The sequence below is a fragment of the Chiloscyllium punctatum genome, chromosome 11 (assembly GCF_047496795.1).
Source record: "Chiloscyllium punctatum isolate Juve2018m chromosome 11, sChiPun1.3, whole genome shotgun sequence".
NCBI classification, from domain to species: domain Eukaryota; kingdom Metazoa; phylum Chordata; class Chondrichthyes; order Orectolobiformes; family Hemiscylliidae; genus Chiloscyllium; species Chiloscyllium punctatum.
The window spans coordinates 107,491,482-107,507,894 of record NC_092749.1 but is presented as its reverse complement, the minus strand read 5'-3'; the positions used below and the strand labels follow the sequence as shown (position 1 = coordinate 107,507,894).

At 47.1% G+C, this 16,413-nt stretch overlaps 1 protein-coding gene across 15 annotated transcripts in view; it reads right to left on the bottom strand.

The window, feature by feature from the left end:
* The window catches only part of plcb4a (phospholipase C, beta 4a), a 560,059-nt gene that overhangs the window by 187,560 nt on the left and 356,086 nt on the right, over positions 1 to 16,413 (bottom strand). For all 15 annotated transcript variants that reach the window (XM_072581470.1, XM_072581466.1, XM_072581480.1 and 12 more), the window contains 2 exons: positions 13,228 to 13,336; positions 5,486 to 5,696 (listed from right to left, as the gene is read on the bottom strand). In XM_072581470.1, coding sequence (XP_072437571.1) covers positions 5,486 to 5,696; positions 13,228 to 13,336 — 320 coding nt within the window. The remainder of the gene's footprint in view (positions 1 to 5,485; positions 5,697 to 13,227; positions 13,337 to 16,413) is intronic.

Sequence of the window (16,413 nt, the reverse complement as noted above, 5' to 3'; positions counted from 1 at the left end):
GGGGGGATCAGGGTCGAGAGTGTGGTGAGGGATCAGGGTCGAGAGTGTGGTGGGGATCAGGGTCGAGAGTGTGGGGGGTTCAGGGTCGAGAGTGTGGGGGGGTTCAGGGTCGAGAGTGTGGTGGGGATCAGGGTCGAGAGTGTGGGGGGGGATCAGGGTCGAGAGTGTGGGGGGGATCAGGGTCGAGAGTGTGGTGGGGATCAGGGTCGAGAGTGTGGTGGGGGATCAGGGTCGAGAGTGTGGGGGGGATCAGGGTCGAGAGTGTGGTAGAGATCAGGGTCGAGAGTGTGGTGGGGATCAGGGTCGAGAGTGTGGTGGGGATCAGGGTCGAGAGTGTGGGGGGGATCAGGGTCGAGAGTGTGGGGGGGATCAGGGTCGAGAGTGTGGTGGGGATCAGGGTCGAGAGTGTGGGGGGGTTCAGGGTCGAGAGTGTGGATGGGGATCAGGGTCGAGAGTGTGGTGGGGGATCAGGGTCGAGAGTGTGGGGGGGATCAGGGTCGAGAGTGTGGTGGGGATCAGGGTCGAGAGTGTGGGGGGGATCAGGGTCGAGAGTGTGGGGGGGATCAGGGTCGAGAGTGTGGTGGGGATCAGGGTCGAGAGTGTGGTGGGGATCAGGGTCGAGAGTGTGGTGGGGATCAGGGTCGAGAGTGTGGTGGGGATCAGGGTCGAGAGTGTGGTGGGGATCAGGGTCGAGAGTGTGGTGGGGGATCAGGGTCGAGAGTGTTGGGGGGGATCAGGGTCGAGAGTGTGGGGGGGATCAGGGTCGAGAGTGTGGGGGGGATCAGGGTCGAGAGTGTGGGGGGGATCAGGGTCGAGAGTGTGGGGGGGATCAGGGTCGAGAGTGTGGGGGGGATCAGGGTCGAGAGTGTGGTGGGGGGATCAGGGTCGAGAGTGTGGGGGGGATCAGGGTCGAGAGTGTGGGGGGGATCAGGGTCGAGAGTGTGGTGGGGGATCAGGGTCGAGAGTGTGGGGGGGATCAGGGTCGAGAGTGTGGGGGGGATCAGGGTCGAGAGTGTGGGGGGGATCAGGGTCGAGAGTGTGGGGGGGATCAGGGTCGAGAGTGTGGGGGGGATCAGGGTCGAGAGTGTGGGGGGGATCAGGGTCGAGAGTGTGGGGGGGATCAGGGTCGAGAGTGTGGGGGGGATCAGGGTCGAGAGTGTGGGGGGATCAGGGTCGAGAGTGTGGTGGGGATCAGGGTCGAGAGCTGTGGGGGGGATCAGGGTCGAGAGTGTGGGGGGTTCAGGGTCGAGAGTGTGGGGGGGATCAGGGTCGAGAGTGTGGGGGGGATCAGGGTCGAGAGTGTGGCGGGGATCAGGGTCGAGAGTGTGGCGGGGATCAGGGTCGAGAGTGTGGGGGGGGATCAGGGTCGAGAGTGTGGGGGGGATCAGGGTCGAGAGTGTGGCGGGGATCAGGGTCGAGAGTGTGGCGGGGATCAGGGTCGAGAGTGTGGTGGGGATCAGGGTCGAGAGTGTGGGGGGGATCAGGGTCGAGAGTGTGGGGGGGATCAGGGTCGAGAGTGTGGGGGGGATCAGGGTCGAGAGTGTGGGGGGGATCAGGGTCGAGAGTGTGGGGGGGATCAGGGTCGAGAGTGTGGTGGGGATCAGGGTCGAGAGTGTGGTGGGGATCAGGGTCGAGAGTGTGGGGGGGATCAGGGTCGAGAGTGTGGGGGGGATCAGGGTCGAGAGTGTGGGGGGATCAGGGTCGAGAGTGTGGGGGGGATCAGGGTCGAGAGTGTGGGGGGTTCAGGGTCGAGAGTGTGGGGGGGATCAGGGTCGAGAGTGTGGGGGGGATCAGGGTCGAGAGTGTGGTGAGGATCAGGGTCGAGAGTGTGGTGGGGATCAGGGTCGAGAGTGTGGGGGGGATCAGGGTCGAGAGTGTGGGGGGGTTCAGGGTCGAGAGTGTGGGGGGGATCAGGGTCGAGAGTGTGGGGGGGATCAGGGTCGAGAGTGTGGTGAGGATCAGGGTCGAGAGTGTGGTGGGGATCAGGGTCGGGAGTGTGGTGGGGATCAGGGTCGAGAGTGTGGTGGGGATCAGGGTCGAGAGTGTGGTGGGGATCAGGGTCGAGAGTGTGGTAGAGATCAGGGTCGAGAGTGTGGTGGGGATCAGGGTCGAGAGTGTGGTGAGGATCAGGGTCGAGAGTGTGGGGGGTTCAGGGTCGAGAGTGTGGTGGGGATCAGGGTCAGAGAGTGTGGGGGGGTTCAGGGTCGAGAGTGTGGTGGGGATCAGGGTCGAGAGTGTGGTGGGGATCAGGGTCGAGAGTGTGGTAGAGATCAGGGTCGAGAGTGTGGGGGGTTCAGGGTCGAGAGTGTGGTGGGGATCAGGGTCGAGAGTGTGGGGGGGTTCAGGGTCGAGAGTGTGGTGGGGATCAGGGTCGAGAGTGTGGTGGGGATCAGGGTCGAGAGTGTGGGTAGAGATCAGGGTCGAGAGTGTGGTGGGGATCAGGGTCGAGAGTGTTGGGGGGATCAGGGTCGAGAGTGTGGGGGGGATCAGGGTCGGGAGTGTGGGGGGGGATCAGGGTCGGGAGTGTGGGGGGGGATCAGGGTCGGGAGTGTGGGGGGGATCAGGGTCGAGAGTGTGGTGGGGATCAGGGTCGAGAGTGTGGTGAGGATCAGGGTCGAGAGTGTGGGGGGGATCAGGGTCGAGAGTGTGGTGGGGATCAGGGTCGAGAGTGTGGGGGGGATCAGGGTCGAGAGTGAGGTGGGGATCAGGGTCGAGAGTGTGGTGGGGATCAGGGTCGAGAGTGTGGGGGGGATCAGGGTCGAGAGTGTGGTGGGGATCAGGGTCGAGAGTGTGGGGGGGTTCAGGGTCGAGAGTGTGGTGGGGATCAGGGTCGAGAGTGTGGGGGGGATCAGGGTCGAGAGTGTGGGGGGGATCAGGGTCGGGAGTGTGGGGGGGGATCAGGGTCGAGAGTGTGGGGGGGATCAGGGTCGAGAGTGTGGTGGGGATCAGGGTCGAGAGTGTGGTGGGGATCAGGGTCGAGAGTGTGGGGGGGATCAGGGTCGAGAGTGTTGGGGGGATCAGGGTCGAGAGTGTGGTGGGGGATCAGGGTCGAGAGTGTGGGGGGGATCAGGGTCGAGAGTGTTGGGGGGATCAGGGTCGAGAGTGTGGTGGGGATCAGGGTCGAGAGTGAGGTGGGGATCAGGGTCGAGAGTGTGGTGGGGATCAGGGTCGAGAGTGTTGGGGGGATCAGGGTCGAGAGTGTGGGGGGGATCAGGGTCGAGAGTGTGGTAGAGATCAGAGTCGAGTGTGGTGCTGGAAACGCACAGAGCAGGTCAGGCAACATCCGAAGAGCAGGAGAATCAATGTTTTGGGCATAATCTCTTCATTAGGAAGATAATTCCTGATGAAGGGCTTATTCCTGAAACATAGATTCTCCTGCTCCTCGGATGCTGCCTGACCTGCTGTGCTTTTCCAGCATCACACTTGACTCTCTCTAACTAGGCCATGCAGGTAAGGAAGTCAATCTAACTTATAGTTCCTCTGATTTTAAGTTGGATCTGGCTTTGGTTCTCTGCTTGATGTCAGTCAGACCAGTTGTGAAAATTCCAGCTTTATGTAGTGGCAGGTGATTTTAAAGATTATCACAGTTTGTGCTCATAGTTAATATAAATGCAAAACTAGTGCAATTTCAGCTTTCCTTAAATTAGACAAACAGGTATTATCTCACATAGCAAATGACGATTTGTCTTAAATGTTCAATGTATTTATTAAAATTTTAATTTTAAGTTGATGGAGAACAAAACTATAAGTAGGTACAGCAACTGAGGTTTCAGTTGCTTGTTTTATCTAAAAGAGTGTTATCACTGAAAGAAATGCAGGTGAAATGGCTCACGACACACTAGCACTGTCTTTGTTGGGGATGAGAAGGCAGAGGGGAAATATGATTAGATTACATACAGTGTGGAAACAGGCCCTTCGGCCAAACAAGTCCCACACACCGACCCTCCAAAGAGCAACCCACCCAGACCCATTCCCTTACATTTACCCCTTCACCCAACACTACGGGCAATTTAGCATGGCCAATTCACCTAACCTGCACATCTTTGGACTATGGGAGGAAACCCATGCAGCCACAGGGAAAATGTGCAAACGCCACACTGACAGTTGCCTGAGGCAGGAATTGGCCCTGTGAGGCAGCAGTGCTAACCACTGTGCCACCGTGCCGCTTTCAAGTTAATACAATATGCAAAGACTCAGCCAGAGCGAATCAGGCTGATATGGGAGAACACAGCCAAAAAATATATGAATGCAAGCCGAGGTGAGGGAGAGAAATTTAGCAAATGCTACGAAGAGCGATCAAAGTTTGAAAAACAGCTACCAGGTTGAGAGGATGAAGGTTGAAAACACAAGGGTGTGAAGAAAATTAAAGAATATTTATGCTGGATGTTTGTCTAAACTGCTGTTTCTCTTTTAGATTAGATTACTTACAGTGTGGAAACAGGCCCTTCGGCCCAACAAGTCCACACCGCCCCGCCGAAGCATAACCCACCCATACCCCTACATGTACATCTACATCTACCCCTTACCCAACACTACTGGCAATTTAGCATGGCCAATTCACCTGACCTGCACATCTTTGGAGTGTGGGAGGAAACCGGAGCACCCGGAGGAAACTCACGCTGACACGGGGAGAACGTGCAAACTCCACACAGTCAGTCGCCTGAGGCGGGAATTGAACCCGGGTCTCCGGTGCTGTGAGGCAGCAGTGCTAACCACTGTGCCACCTCTTTATTTGCCCTCATCTACCTCCTTTACCATTCACTGACTTCATTTTTATCTCTTACTCTTTCTTCCCACTTTCTCCTCTCTCTCTCCTCATTCTGGGACTCCATGGTCAGTGAAGTCTTGTTCCTGAGAATTGGCAAGAGAGTTGATGGGAGGATGGGGGGGGGGGAGATGAAGTGCAGAACCTCTTAAACTGGAAGACAAACACACCCACCCTCTGGGAAGATCAACCAGATGGGACCTATGACGACAGATGTTCCAAATCATTGCATCATGGGAACTGAGCTTCTTTGGGACAGCACCCCCAAGACATGAAGTTTATTCTGGGCAGAAGGGCTGTGGAGGTGGCAGTAGGGGTTGGAGAATTGGAGGATACTGAGCTCAAGAACACCAATTTTATGAGACAGAAGCAGAAACCCAGCCCAAGAAAGAATCCCAAAGATCCACAGGAGATCTAAAACAAAAATGGAAATTGCTGGAAAAGCTCAGTAGGTCTGGGCAGCATCTGTCAGAGAAAGCAGAGTTAACGTTTCAGGTCCAGTGACCCTTCTTCAGAACTCAGTATTTGGCTTCACTTCCCAACACAGACAAATCTAACCTTTGTCCCAAAGTCATCAGGAGTCCTAGGGGGCAATGGGATGAGATAGGAGAGGTGTGAATGAAAAATTACACACGGACGTCACATTATGCTTTTCTTAATCTGTACCTCAGTAACCGATATAGAGCGAGTATAATCTTTTCTAAGCATACTGAGACAAACCTGCAGCCTGATAAAAGAACTTGTCTGTACATCTCAACAGAGGATTTGCCTCCGAACTGCCTGCCTGTGAGATACGTATTGTGTGAGGAACTGATAAAGTAATGGGACAGGGGCTGATCCATCTCCTGGTACAGGTCCAAGCGATCAAGGAAGACAGGCGCATTTTCATCGGACATCAGGTAGCTGCAGAACCCGTCGCATGACATACTGGCTGCAAAACAAAATTGATCAGTTTAATTCAAATTGGAGCAGTTGACAGAGAAATCTGTGTCAATGCCATGTTGTGAGTTAATACGGCATTTCTAATTAGGTCTGTGCAACCAACCAGAACTGATTAAAGTGCGACTTTTGGACTCTATATTGAAAATCTTATTCTCACCTTAACAAAAATAACCAATGATATCTATGTCACACAGAAGCTTATTACTGTGTCCAGTATCACAATGGCAAAGGGCAATCCCACGCATCTCAATGCAGAAAGATACCTCTGTTCTGAATGAAGTAATAAGGTTTAAAATACTGTAATGTAAGTACCATTTGTTGTGCTTTCATGTGCAGGTCATCAATCCTTGAGAAGTAATTGATTATTTCACCAATATCACTAATTTGACCAAGTGAGGCAAGGTTGAATTTGGAGTGGCACACACCCAGGACCACATTCACTTTCTGCCGCTGTTAAAAGTCCAGTTGGGGAACTGCACACCGGTTCCCTCTAAGCTCCTCATAGTCTTGTCGAACTCAATCAGGGCCCCCCCACCACCCCCTAGCCTTCTCTGCTCTAAGGAAAACAACCCCAGCCTATCAGTCTCTCTTCATTGCTGACTTGTCCAGGTGACAACTTGGCAAAATTATACAGAAAACTGCAGATATTGAAGATCTGAAACATAAAGAAAACTTGCTGCAGAAACTCAGCAGGTCTAGCAGTGTCTGTGAAGAGAGAAACAGAGTTAAGGTTTTGAGTCTGGTGATCCTTCTTCATGGAGTCATACAGCATGGAAACAGACCCTTCGGTCCAACCAGTCCACGCTGAACATAATTCCAAACCAAACGAGTCCTGCCTGCTAATCTCCCCTAAACTCTCTCAAGCGCAATCCAACTTTCCTATGGCGGGTGGGGGGGGGGGGGGGGGGGGGGGAGGTGACCAGAACTGCATGTAGTATGCTAGCTGTACAGCCCCACCATAACCTCCCAGTTCTTGTGTTCATTGTCAAGATGAGCAAAGACTAGTATCCCAAATGTCTTATCAACCACCTCATCCACCTGTCCTATTGCCTTCAAAGATCTATGAACCCACACACCAAGATCCCACTAACCCTCAGTGCTACTCAGACCTATTATTAGTTCATGAGATATAGCAGCAGAATTAAGCCATTCGGCCCATCAGGTCTGCTCCACCATTAGATCATTTCTGATATGTTCCTTATCCTCATTTTCCTGCCTTCTCTCCATATCCTTTCAACACATTAAAAGCTGTCTAACTTCTCCTTAAATTTCCTCACTGTCCCAGCACCCACCACACTTTGGGGTAGGGGATGCCACAGATTCACAACCCTTTGGGAGATCTAGTTTCCCCTCAACTCTGATTTACATTTACTCCCCCTTACCTGAAGATTTTGACCTCTCACCCTAGAATGCCCCACAAGTGGAAGCATCCGCTCCATGTTCATTTTATCATCTTGAATACTTCAATCTGATCTCCCCTCATTCTTCTAAATTCCAGAGAGTATAGGCCTAAACTGTTCAATCTCTCTTCATAAAACAAACCCCTCATCTTTCGGATCAATTAGTGAGTTTTGCGAATATTTGTAGCTGAGGTTGAGGTTCTGGATGTATGTTTGCTCACTGAGCTCGAAGGTTCATTTTTAGGTGTTTTATCATCATACTAGGTAACATCATCAGTGAGCCTCTGGTGAAGCACTGGTGCTATGTCCTACTTTCTATTTATGTGTTTAGGTTTCCTTGGGTTGGTGATATCGTTTCCAGTTCTTCTTCTCAGAGGATGGTAGATGGGGTCCTAGTCAATGTGTTTGTTGAAAGAGTTCCGGTTGGAGTGCCATGCTTCAAGGAATTCTCGTGCGTGTCTCTGTTTGGCTGGTCCTGGGATGGATGTGTCGTCCCAGTCAAAATGGTGTCCTTCCTCATCTGTATGTAAGGATACTAGTGAGAGTGGGTCATGTCTTTTTGTGGCTAGTTGATGTTCACGTATCCTGGTGGCTAGTTTACTGCCTGTTTGTCCAATGAAGTGTTTGTTACAGTTCTTGCACGGTATTTTTGTAGACGACATTAGTTTTGCTTGTTGTCTGTATTGGGTCTTTTAAGTTCATTCGCTGCTGTTTTAGTGTGTTGGTGGGTTTGTGGTTCTATGGACTAGGCCAAACCACTCAAAACATTCTTAAGCAGGCAGTCCACACCATAACTTTTCAGTAAGTGTACAGTGAAAATTACCTTGAGTAAGTTAGCTAGGTTGACTAACAGGTTTTAAAACAAACAAACATTTATTCACAAAATTACGGAACAAAACACAAGGAACAGAATATAGAATATGCACAGAACTCAGTCTATCCAAACTTGATGTAATTATGCTGTTCTGAATACACACAACAGTCCTAATACACAAACCCCTTAAACATAGAGTAAAACTGAAACAGAGGCTTACAGGTCAAGGTTAAAAGGGCAGAAGAAGAAAGAGTTCAGCAGCCTGTTTCCACACAGCTCCACTGCTGAAGTGAACTCAGAATAAGAATTCAGCTTCCGGGACTGACCACACCCCTGCATTATACAGGCCACTTCTAAAACATAGGTAAAAACAATGACTGCAGATGCTGGAAACCAGAGTTTAGATTAGAGTGGTGCTGGAAAAGCATTGCAGTTCAGGCAGCATCCGAGGAGCAGGAGAATCGACGTTTCGGGCAAAAGCCCTTCATCTAAAACATGAAAGCTTTGGCCTAAAGTCTCATCTGTTTTTGTATAAGCAAAAAGGCCTCTCAGTAAACCCTTCCATCTCTGTACCAAACCAGCCGATTCGGAGCCTGGACTGTTTTACAATCCCTCTGAAAATAAAACAAGTATACGGTACCCTCGAGAAAAGGAACTGCTTTTAAAAAAAAGGACCTGCTTTGTGACAGTGGGCTACCATGATGCCCAGAGGTCTGAGTAGTCTGGCAGTCAGTTCTGACATATATTTTATGTTGGGGAGCGTAGCTAGGGTTTCTGGGTGTGTTTTGTCTACCTGTTTGGGTTTGTTGTTGAGAAATCAATGGATTGTATTCTTTGGGCACTCGTTCTTTTGAAATACACTGTATAGTTGGTTTTCCTCTGCTCTTCATAGTTCCTCTGTGCTGCAGTGTTTGGTGGCTTGTTGGAATAATGTTCTAATGCAGCTTCGTTTAGGGGTGTTAGGATGATTGCTTCTGTAGTTCAGTATTTGTTCCATATTTGTTGTTTATCGGCAGACACTGGTTTAAAGATCCCCATTGACCGTTCTGGGATCAATGTAGTGAACCTCCTCTGATCTGCCTCCAATGCCACTACATGTTTCCTCAAATAAGGGGACCAAAGCTGTATGCAATACCCCAGGTACGATCTCACCAATTCACAAACTCTTGCCTTGTCACTCCCTCAAAATGCATCACCTCTCGCTTTTCAGGATTAAAATCTATTTTCCATTCTGTCCATCTGACCAGCCAGTCTACATCTTCCCGTCGTCTAAAGGTTTCCTCCTCGCTATTTACCACATCACCGATTTTTGTGTCTTCTGCGAACTAACTGATAACAGCTCCAATATGTGCGACTAAATCATGAATGTGCAGTACAGACACTGAGGAATCCAGCATCAGATCCTGCATTACACCACTGGACTCAGACATCCAGCCACAAAAACAATCTTCAACCTGAACCCTCAGTCTCCTGCTACTAAGGCAATTTTTCACCCAAACTGCCAAACTGCCCCTGGTCTTAAGGGATAAAAGGAATGCAATTCATTGTAACATGTGCTGAGTATAAATATGAAAGGGGCCATTTAATTAGTTTTAATTATGAATCCCACAAAAAGAAAATAATGTTTAGTCAATAGTACTTTCAGTCATTTGTTACAGTAAATGTTTTACAACATGAAATCTTGTCATGGCATTTATTCATTCAGCTATAATATGTCTCAGCAGGCAGTCGTGAATTTGGGCTGCTTGATGCCAATCTAGCATGCAGGTGGAGAATCACAACGCAAATGAAGCCCAGTTGTTTTCATAGACCGGGCTTTGAACAGAAAATGCTAAGTGGTTTTGTCCTTTATCCAGTGTCACTATCACTTCAGCTCAGTTAAAATCCACCAGCAAAGCAATCTCCCCCAACCTTATATCTTACACTTTCTTCGGTGGTGCAACCCAACTGTCTCAAACACTTCCGAATAAGAGTAACGTTCTGGGTGTCCGAATGCATGAATCATAAAGAAGCTATATCAAGTATTTGGGCAATCTAATATAGAGTCATACAGCATGGAAACACTCTTCAGCCCTGATTGAGGTTTATAACATCATGAAGGGTATAGACAGGGTGGATAGAGACAAGCTTTTTCCCAGGGTGAAGGATTCAATAACAAGAGGTCACGTTTTCAAGGTGAGAGGCAGAAAGTTTAAGGGGGATACACGCGGCAAGTACTTCACACAGAGGGTGGTGGGCGTTAGGAACACGTTGCCAGCAGAGGTGGTATAGGCAGGCATGGTAGATTCATTTAAGATGCGTCTGGACAGATGCATGAGTAGGTGGGGAGTAGAGGGATACAGATGCTTAGGAATTGACCGACAGGTTTAGACAGTACATTTGGATCGGCTCAGGCTTGGAGGGCTGAAGGGCCTGTGCCTGGGCTGTAAATTTTCTTTGTTCTTTTTAAAATCTTTCTCCTCTCACCTTAAAAATATTCTCCCTAGTTTTGAGACCCTCAACTCTAGGGAAAAGACACCTGCCTTTCACTTTATCTGTACCCCTCATGATTTTATAAACCTCCAGAAGGTCATCCCTCAACCCCCTACACTCCAGTGAAAGAAGTCCCAGGCTATCCAGCCTCTCCCTGAGGAGAACTGAATAACAACACAGGAAGATTATGCTCAATTTCGACAGGGAATTGGTGAAACTACATTTGGAATACTACATGGAATATTTGTCTCCTTATTTAAGGAACGATGTCCATTAAAAGCAGTTCTGAGAAGGTACACCAGACTTTTGCCAGTAATCATCAGGTTTCTTATGAGATAAGGTTGGTCAACCCAGGCTTGTATTCAAATGAGGTCAGAAGAGTAGAAGATGATTGAGGCGTTAAGACCCCCAAGGCTCCTGAAAGGATGCAGGTGAAAGGATGCTTCCTCTTGTGGGAGAATCTAGAATGGGGGATCACTGTTTAAAAATAAGGGGTCACCCATTTAAGACTGAGATAAGGAGAGTTTTCTTTTCCTTAGGGAAGGTTTGGAACTCTCTCTCTCTCTGAAAAGGCAGATTCTTGATAAGTGAAGAGGTGAAAGGGTGTCAGTGACAGATGGAAATAATCGGACCAGTCATGGTTTCACTAAATGATGAAGCAAGCTCAAAGGTCAAATGACCCACTCCTGCTCTTTGTCTGGCTGTTTGTATATTTTGCATTATATGATGTGTGAGCTAGACATCATCATGCTCACACATCACCCCTGTTGGCCCAGCAAAGCGTTACATTTAAAATCCTTGCTAATCGTGATACTGCTATGGAGGGAGATCCAGGATTTGATCCAGCAACAATGAAGGAATGGCGGTGTGTTTCCAAGTCAGGGTGGTCGAAAAGTGCGGTGCTGGAAAAACAGCATTTCAGGCAGCATCCGAGGAGCAGGAGAGTCGAGGTTTCGGGTTCCTGACGAAGGGCTTATGCCTGACTCGTCGACTCACCTGCTCCACAGATGCTGCCTGACCTGTTGTGCTTTTCCAGTGCTACACGTTTCGACTCTGACTCTCCAGCATCTGCCATCCTCACTTCCGCCAAGTCAGGATGGTGCGTGGCTTGGAGGGAAATGTGCAGGTCACGCTGTTGCCATGTATCTGTTGCCCTTCTAAGTGTTAAGTGGTCGTGGGTTTAAGAAAAACCCTATTGAGTATTTCCACCACCTTCTGTTATTACATTAACATGAAGTATTGGGTTGAATCAGTGAGATTGCTCCATCTAAAAACCATAAATACTCTGTTGTTAAAAGTTAAGGCAATGTCTAGAACTACGAAACCCAACCAGCATTTTATTGACTGGTATAAATTCAACTTGCCTGTCACGCCTCCCTTCATTATTGAAGACTCACTCCCAGCCCATCTCAAAATTCATAACATCCACTAAAACCCCCTCCCCAGCCTCTAGGACTCATTCTTCCTAACCAAAGCCTTTTTCTCCTTCTATTCCGGTCTTCTGAATACCGGCTCCATTTCCTGTCAATCCATCATTGACTGGTCAGGTGTTCAGCGGACTGAGTCCTTGTTTAGTAATAATCTTTGATTTCTGCCCTTTTTCGCCCTGCTTCCTCTCACTCCACTCTGAAAAGCATTTCTCAGACCTCCTCTGAATGATTCGCTGAGCTCTGCTAACCTGCAGATTAGGCCAAACTGAAGCGGGAAAGGAGAATTCAGTAGTTCAGGATGAGATAGCTGGAACAATCCCCAGATACAGGGCAGCAAGAACATCTAGGAATCTAAAAATAAGGATAAAAATGAACTTGTGGAGCTGTGGATGACTAAGTACTTTGATGTGGCCTTGAATGCAAGCAAAATGAATTTTGGATACTGAGGAGATTGGAACAAAGCAGTGGATCAAGATTAGTGTGGTGCTGGAAAAGCACAGCAGGTCAGGCAGCATCCGAGGAGCAGGAATAATCGACATTTCGGGCAAAAGTCCGTCATCAGGAATGAGGAATGAGCCCTGATGAAAGGCTTTTGCCTGAAACGTTGACTCTCCTGCTCCTCGGATGCTACCTAACCTGCTGTGCTTTTCCAGCACCACTCTCACCTCGACTCTAATCTCCAGCATCTGCAGTACCCACTTCTGCCAAAGCAATGGATCAGCCAATCTGGAGGGGACAGGGACATTGATAAGGGAGATGGGCTGCTGTAGGGTTATGAGTGAGCGATGTTACCGAGTTGTGGAAGGTACCTTTTGCAACAGTACGTATATTGTGCAGAGGAGATGAGATGTTAGAAGAGAATGCCATAAAAATTGTGGTTTATGCAGACAATTTAATTTGGTATCCACTAGGTGGCAGCTAGCCTTAAGGTTTCATCATATGGCTGCATTAATTACAAATGTGATTGTACTTGTGTAGCTTATCTGATAGAGTTTGCAATACAGGTACGGAAAAAATCGCCTATATAGCCAGAAAATGGCATCAATGGAAAAAATCAAAAGAAATGGGCTGGATCTTCCTGTTTCTGGGATGGTTGGGGATCAGATGTAAAACTGGAGATGTGCTCTGAGACACTGCGGAATGCCTAGTGTTTCTATTTATGTGGGAATTGCTTTGAAAGGTTTTAACTTTTGATAGGCAATTCTCCCACTCTGAGGACCTCCTGCCAATGTCATATACATTAGATGCTTTTAAGTCTTAGAAGGAACATGAACAAGAATACGGTTAACCAGAAACTTAGTGCTTGTAAAATGATTGAATAGTTTAAAAACAAGCAGATTAGATTCATTCCACAGTCACCCAAACCCTATTTACTGGAGGAAGCTGAGATAGGAGGTTGCTTACCTTTTTTCCTCAACTCTTCTTCAGGTTCATAAGTCTCAAGTATCTGCATTGCTCTCTTTGCATCATAGAAGGGGAACAAAATTTCATTCAGACGAGGATCGCGTTGGTTCTGCAAGCGGTAAGGAAAAATCCAAATTAAGGTGTTTCCTGCTCATGTCTCACAACCCAAGACAATGTCAATGTTTGTGTAAGGGAACTAGAATCATAGCATCCCTTTCGTACAGAAGCAGGCCATTCGGCCCATCGAGCCTGCACCGACTCTCCAAAGAGCATCCCACCTAGACTCACTTCCCCACTCCCACCCTGTAACCTGGCATTTCCCATGGCTAATCCACCTAGCCTGCACATCCCTGGACACCATGGGCACTTTAGCATGGCCCATCCACCCTGACCTGCACATCTTTGGACTGTGGGGAGAAACTGGAGCACCTGGAGAAAACCCACGCAAAACATGATTGAACAGAAAATATTTGCATCCCTCTCCTAATTGCCTTTGTACAATAAGCAATAATCGGCTGTTGTGGTGCAGTGGTAGTGTCCCTACCTCTGAGCCAAGAGGTCTGCTCCAGCAGTGTGCAAAACTGCCTGAACAGGTTTGGTTAGAAAAAAAGTTTCTCTAATGTCACAAACTTATATTTGAAAAATAACTCCTTTTATTTTGAGTTAATTCTTTTGCCTAAAATTATGCTAAAGGTCTGCTATACCACTCAAAGGATTTTGTACATTATTTTGGGAATAGTGAAACTTCTGTATTATACATGTCAGAGCCAACCATGAAATTAAATCAATATTTCCACATGCAAGGTTGTTATTCTTGAGTTTTCAGATCAAATTCACCTCATGTATTTGAGTATGATGTACTCAGCAAATATATGTTGCAAATGTTTTTTCTCAGGACAGCTTTCAATTTAACATTGAAACATAGTTTGGTTTTGTAGCCCATGAAACTGTGTGCGAGATACGTGGCTGTCCAGCCCCATCTACGGCACTTTTTATTTCCCTTCCCAGGAACAAAGACACGGAGGAGTCTGTCCAAAACTTTTCATTCAACTTTGCAAAGTCGGGTGCTGTTCCCAAAGGTACACACACACATGCATAGTAATCTCCACACATTATATACATGTATATGTGGGCTGGGTTTACTACTGCTGCCTTGACCAACGAGTGCTCGGATTCCCCACTGTTTTCCTTTTTTGGGTTCTGGTGCCTGCGATTCTTTTATCATTCACTTGGCCAATCAGTGTTTGAGCTTCCCATTCTTCCCTTATATGGATGATGTTGTACAACTGTGGTTAAGGACGGCCTCTCAACTATCGAGGAAAGCTGTTACAACTGTTTCATTCATATAAACGTGGGGGAGGTCCGGCAACAGTTTCGAGTGTCTGCTTGTGTTTACTATGAGGTAGAAAAGACTAAAAGGCAGCTAACCGTCTACCCTCTACATGCTTGTGTTTACTATGAGGTAGAAAAGACTAAAAGGCAGCTAACCGTTTAAAAATTACACTACCCCCTACAACTGCTGTTTAATGTGACTTTGTCATCATAGCAAGGGAGGGGGGAGAACAATCTCATCTTTATTTCCAGGAAGTGTACTGAACAGATGGTCAAAAATATGTAATCATCTCCCCGATGACAGAGGCAGCAAAGTCACCATCACATGTAATGCTGAACCACAAACCAGACATTCTCAATTCTATCTCTTCTCTGTGCTCCTGTTGCTACTCTCACCTGGGACATTAGTAAGGACACTACCAGTTGGCCTTGTCTGTGTACACGTCTGTTAGTGTATCATGTACACGTCTGTTAGTGTATCATGTACACGTCTGTTAGTGTATCATGCACACGTCTGTTAGTGTATCATGTACACATCTGTTAGTGTATCATGCACACGTCTGTTAGTGTATCATGTACACATCTGTTAGCAGTAGCAGGCTCGAGGGTGACACATTCCCTCGATGAATATATCAGCATGTAATATTTTCACTTATTGAAAGCAAGGGACAATTTGCAAGGGTCATTGGTACAGAAGGAGGTTGCCATTAAATATTTTCCCGAAAACCCTGATTTATGTCAAGTTAAAGCACCACTCTTATCATGTCCAGTCAGGCACAGGTGATGCAGTGATGTGTTTTACTGAGGACACACCCTTGTTCCCAAATTTACTAAGCCAAAAAGAAAAAGGGATGTTAAATTGTTTCTTCAGCATTGTGAGCTGTGAATAAGTCCTGCCTCTGTACCCTCAGTTTATCTATAAACCGTTTCTCATATTGTTCATTGTTGTGTTCTCCATATCTTTATGGTCTATTCTTTCACATATAATGGGAATGAATATCCCCTGCTCTTTTTAAAGTCCCTGCACGTGGTTTAGGTGATGTTGAATTTATTCATCCTTCTCATAACAAAAAAGGACCTCAATGTTTAAATCATATCCCATGCTAAGACACTTTGAAGAGTGTATTAGCAATGTGTCCAAATACTGAATCACATTAAAAAAATCCCCATAGGCAGTCAATGAGAAACATTAATAACCAAATAAACTTAAGAAAAGAGACCAAGCAAAACAAACAGGACAGGGAAAATCCATAACGTTTTGGAAAGTTGCTCCCAAGTGCCCGTGAATTATTCCTATGGACTTAAATGAAGCACACAACATGTATTCATAATGTAAAAGTAAAATGAACCAGATTTGAAAGCACATGGTAACCAAAGCCACTAACTGATTCGTTTTACCCTTCAAGCCAATGTTCTATCAACACTCTGGCATCAAGATACACAAGCTCAAAGGAGGTCAAACTAAGTTCCCACAAAAAATACTAAACTATCAATTGATCCTGTTCAAAGAAGTGGCCTGAATATCACAAAATATTAATGACAATTATTTTGCAGGCCTGACTAAAATATACCAAACAATATAGTCCTAGGTAGATTCTATACAGTACAAATTTTGAGGACATTCCTAAAAGATACATGGAAGGAAGAAGATTTATTTGCATTGCATAAATTAACTTTCAACGTTAATTATCATCTATATCCCCTGAAGTTATTAAGTGGGACAATTATGTACAAACATCTGACACATTTCTTTAAAATATTTTCCCTCTGTCACTTTGGTAGAAGTGATGGAACGATAAAAATGGACAATAAATCAATAAATACAATAACAATGTAATAGGTTCCAGGACAGGT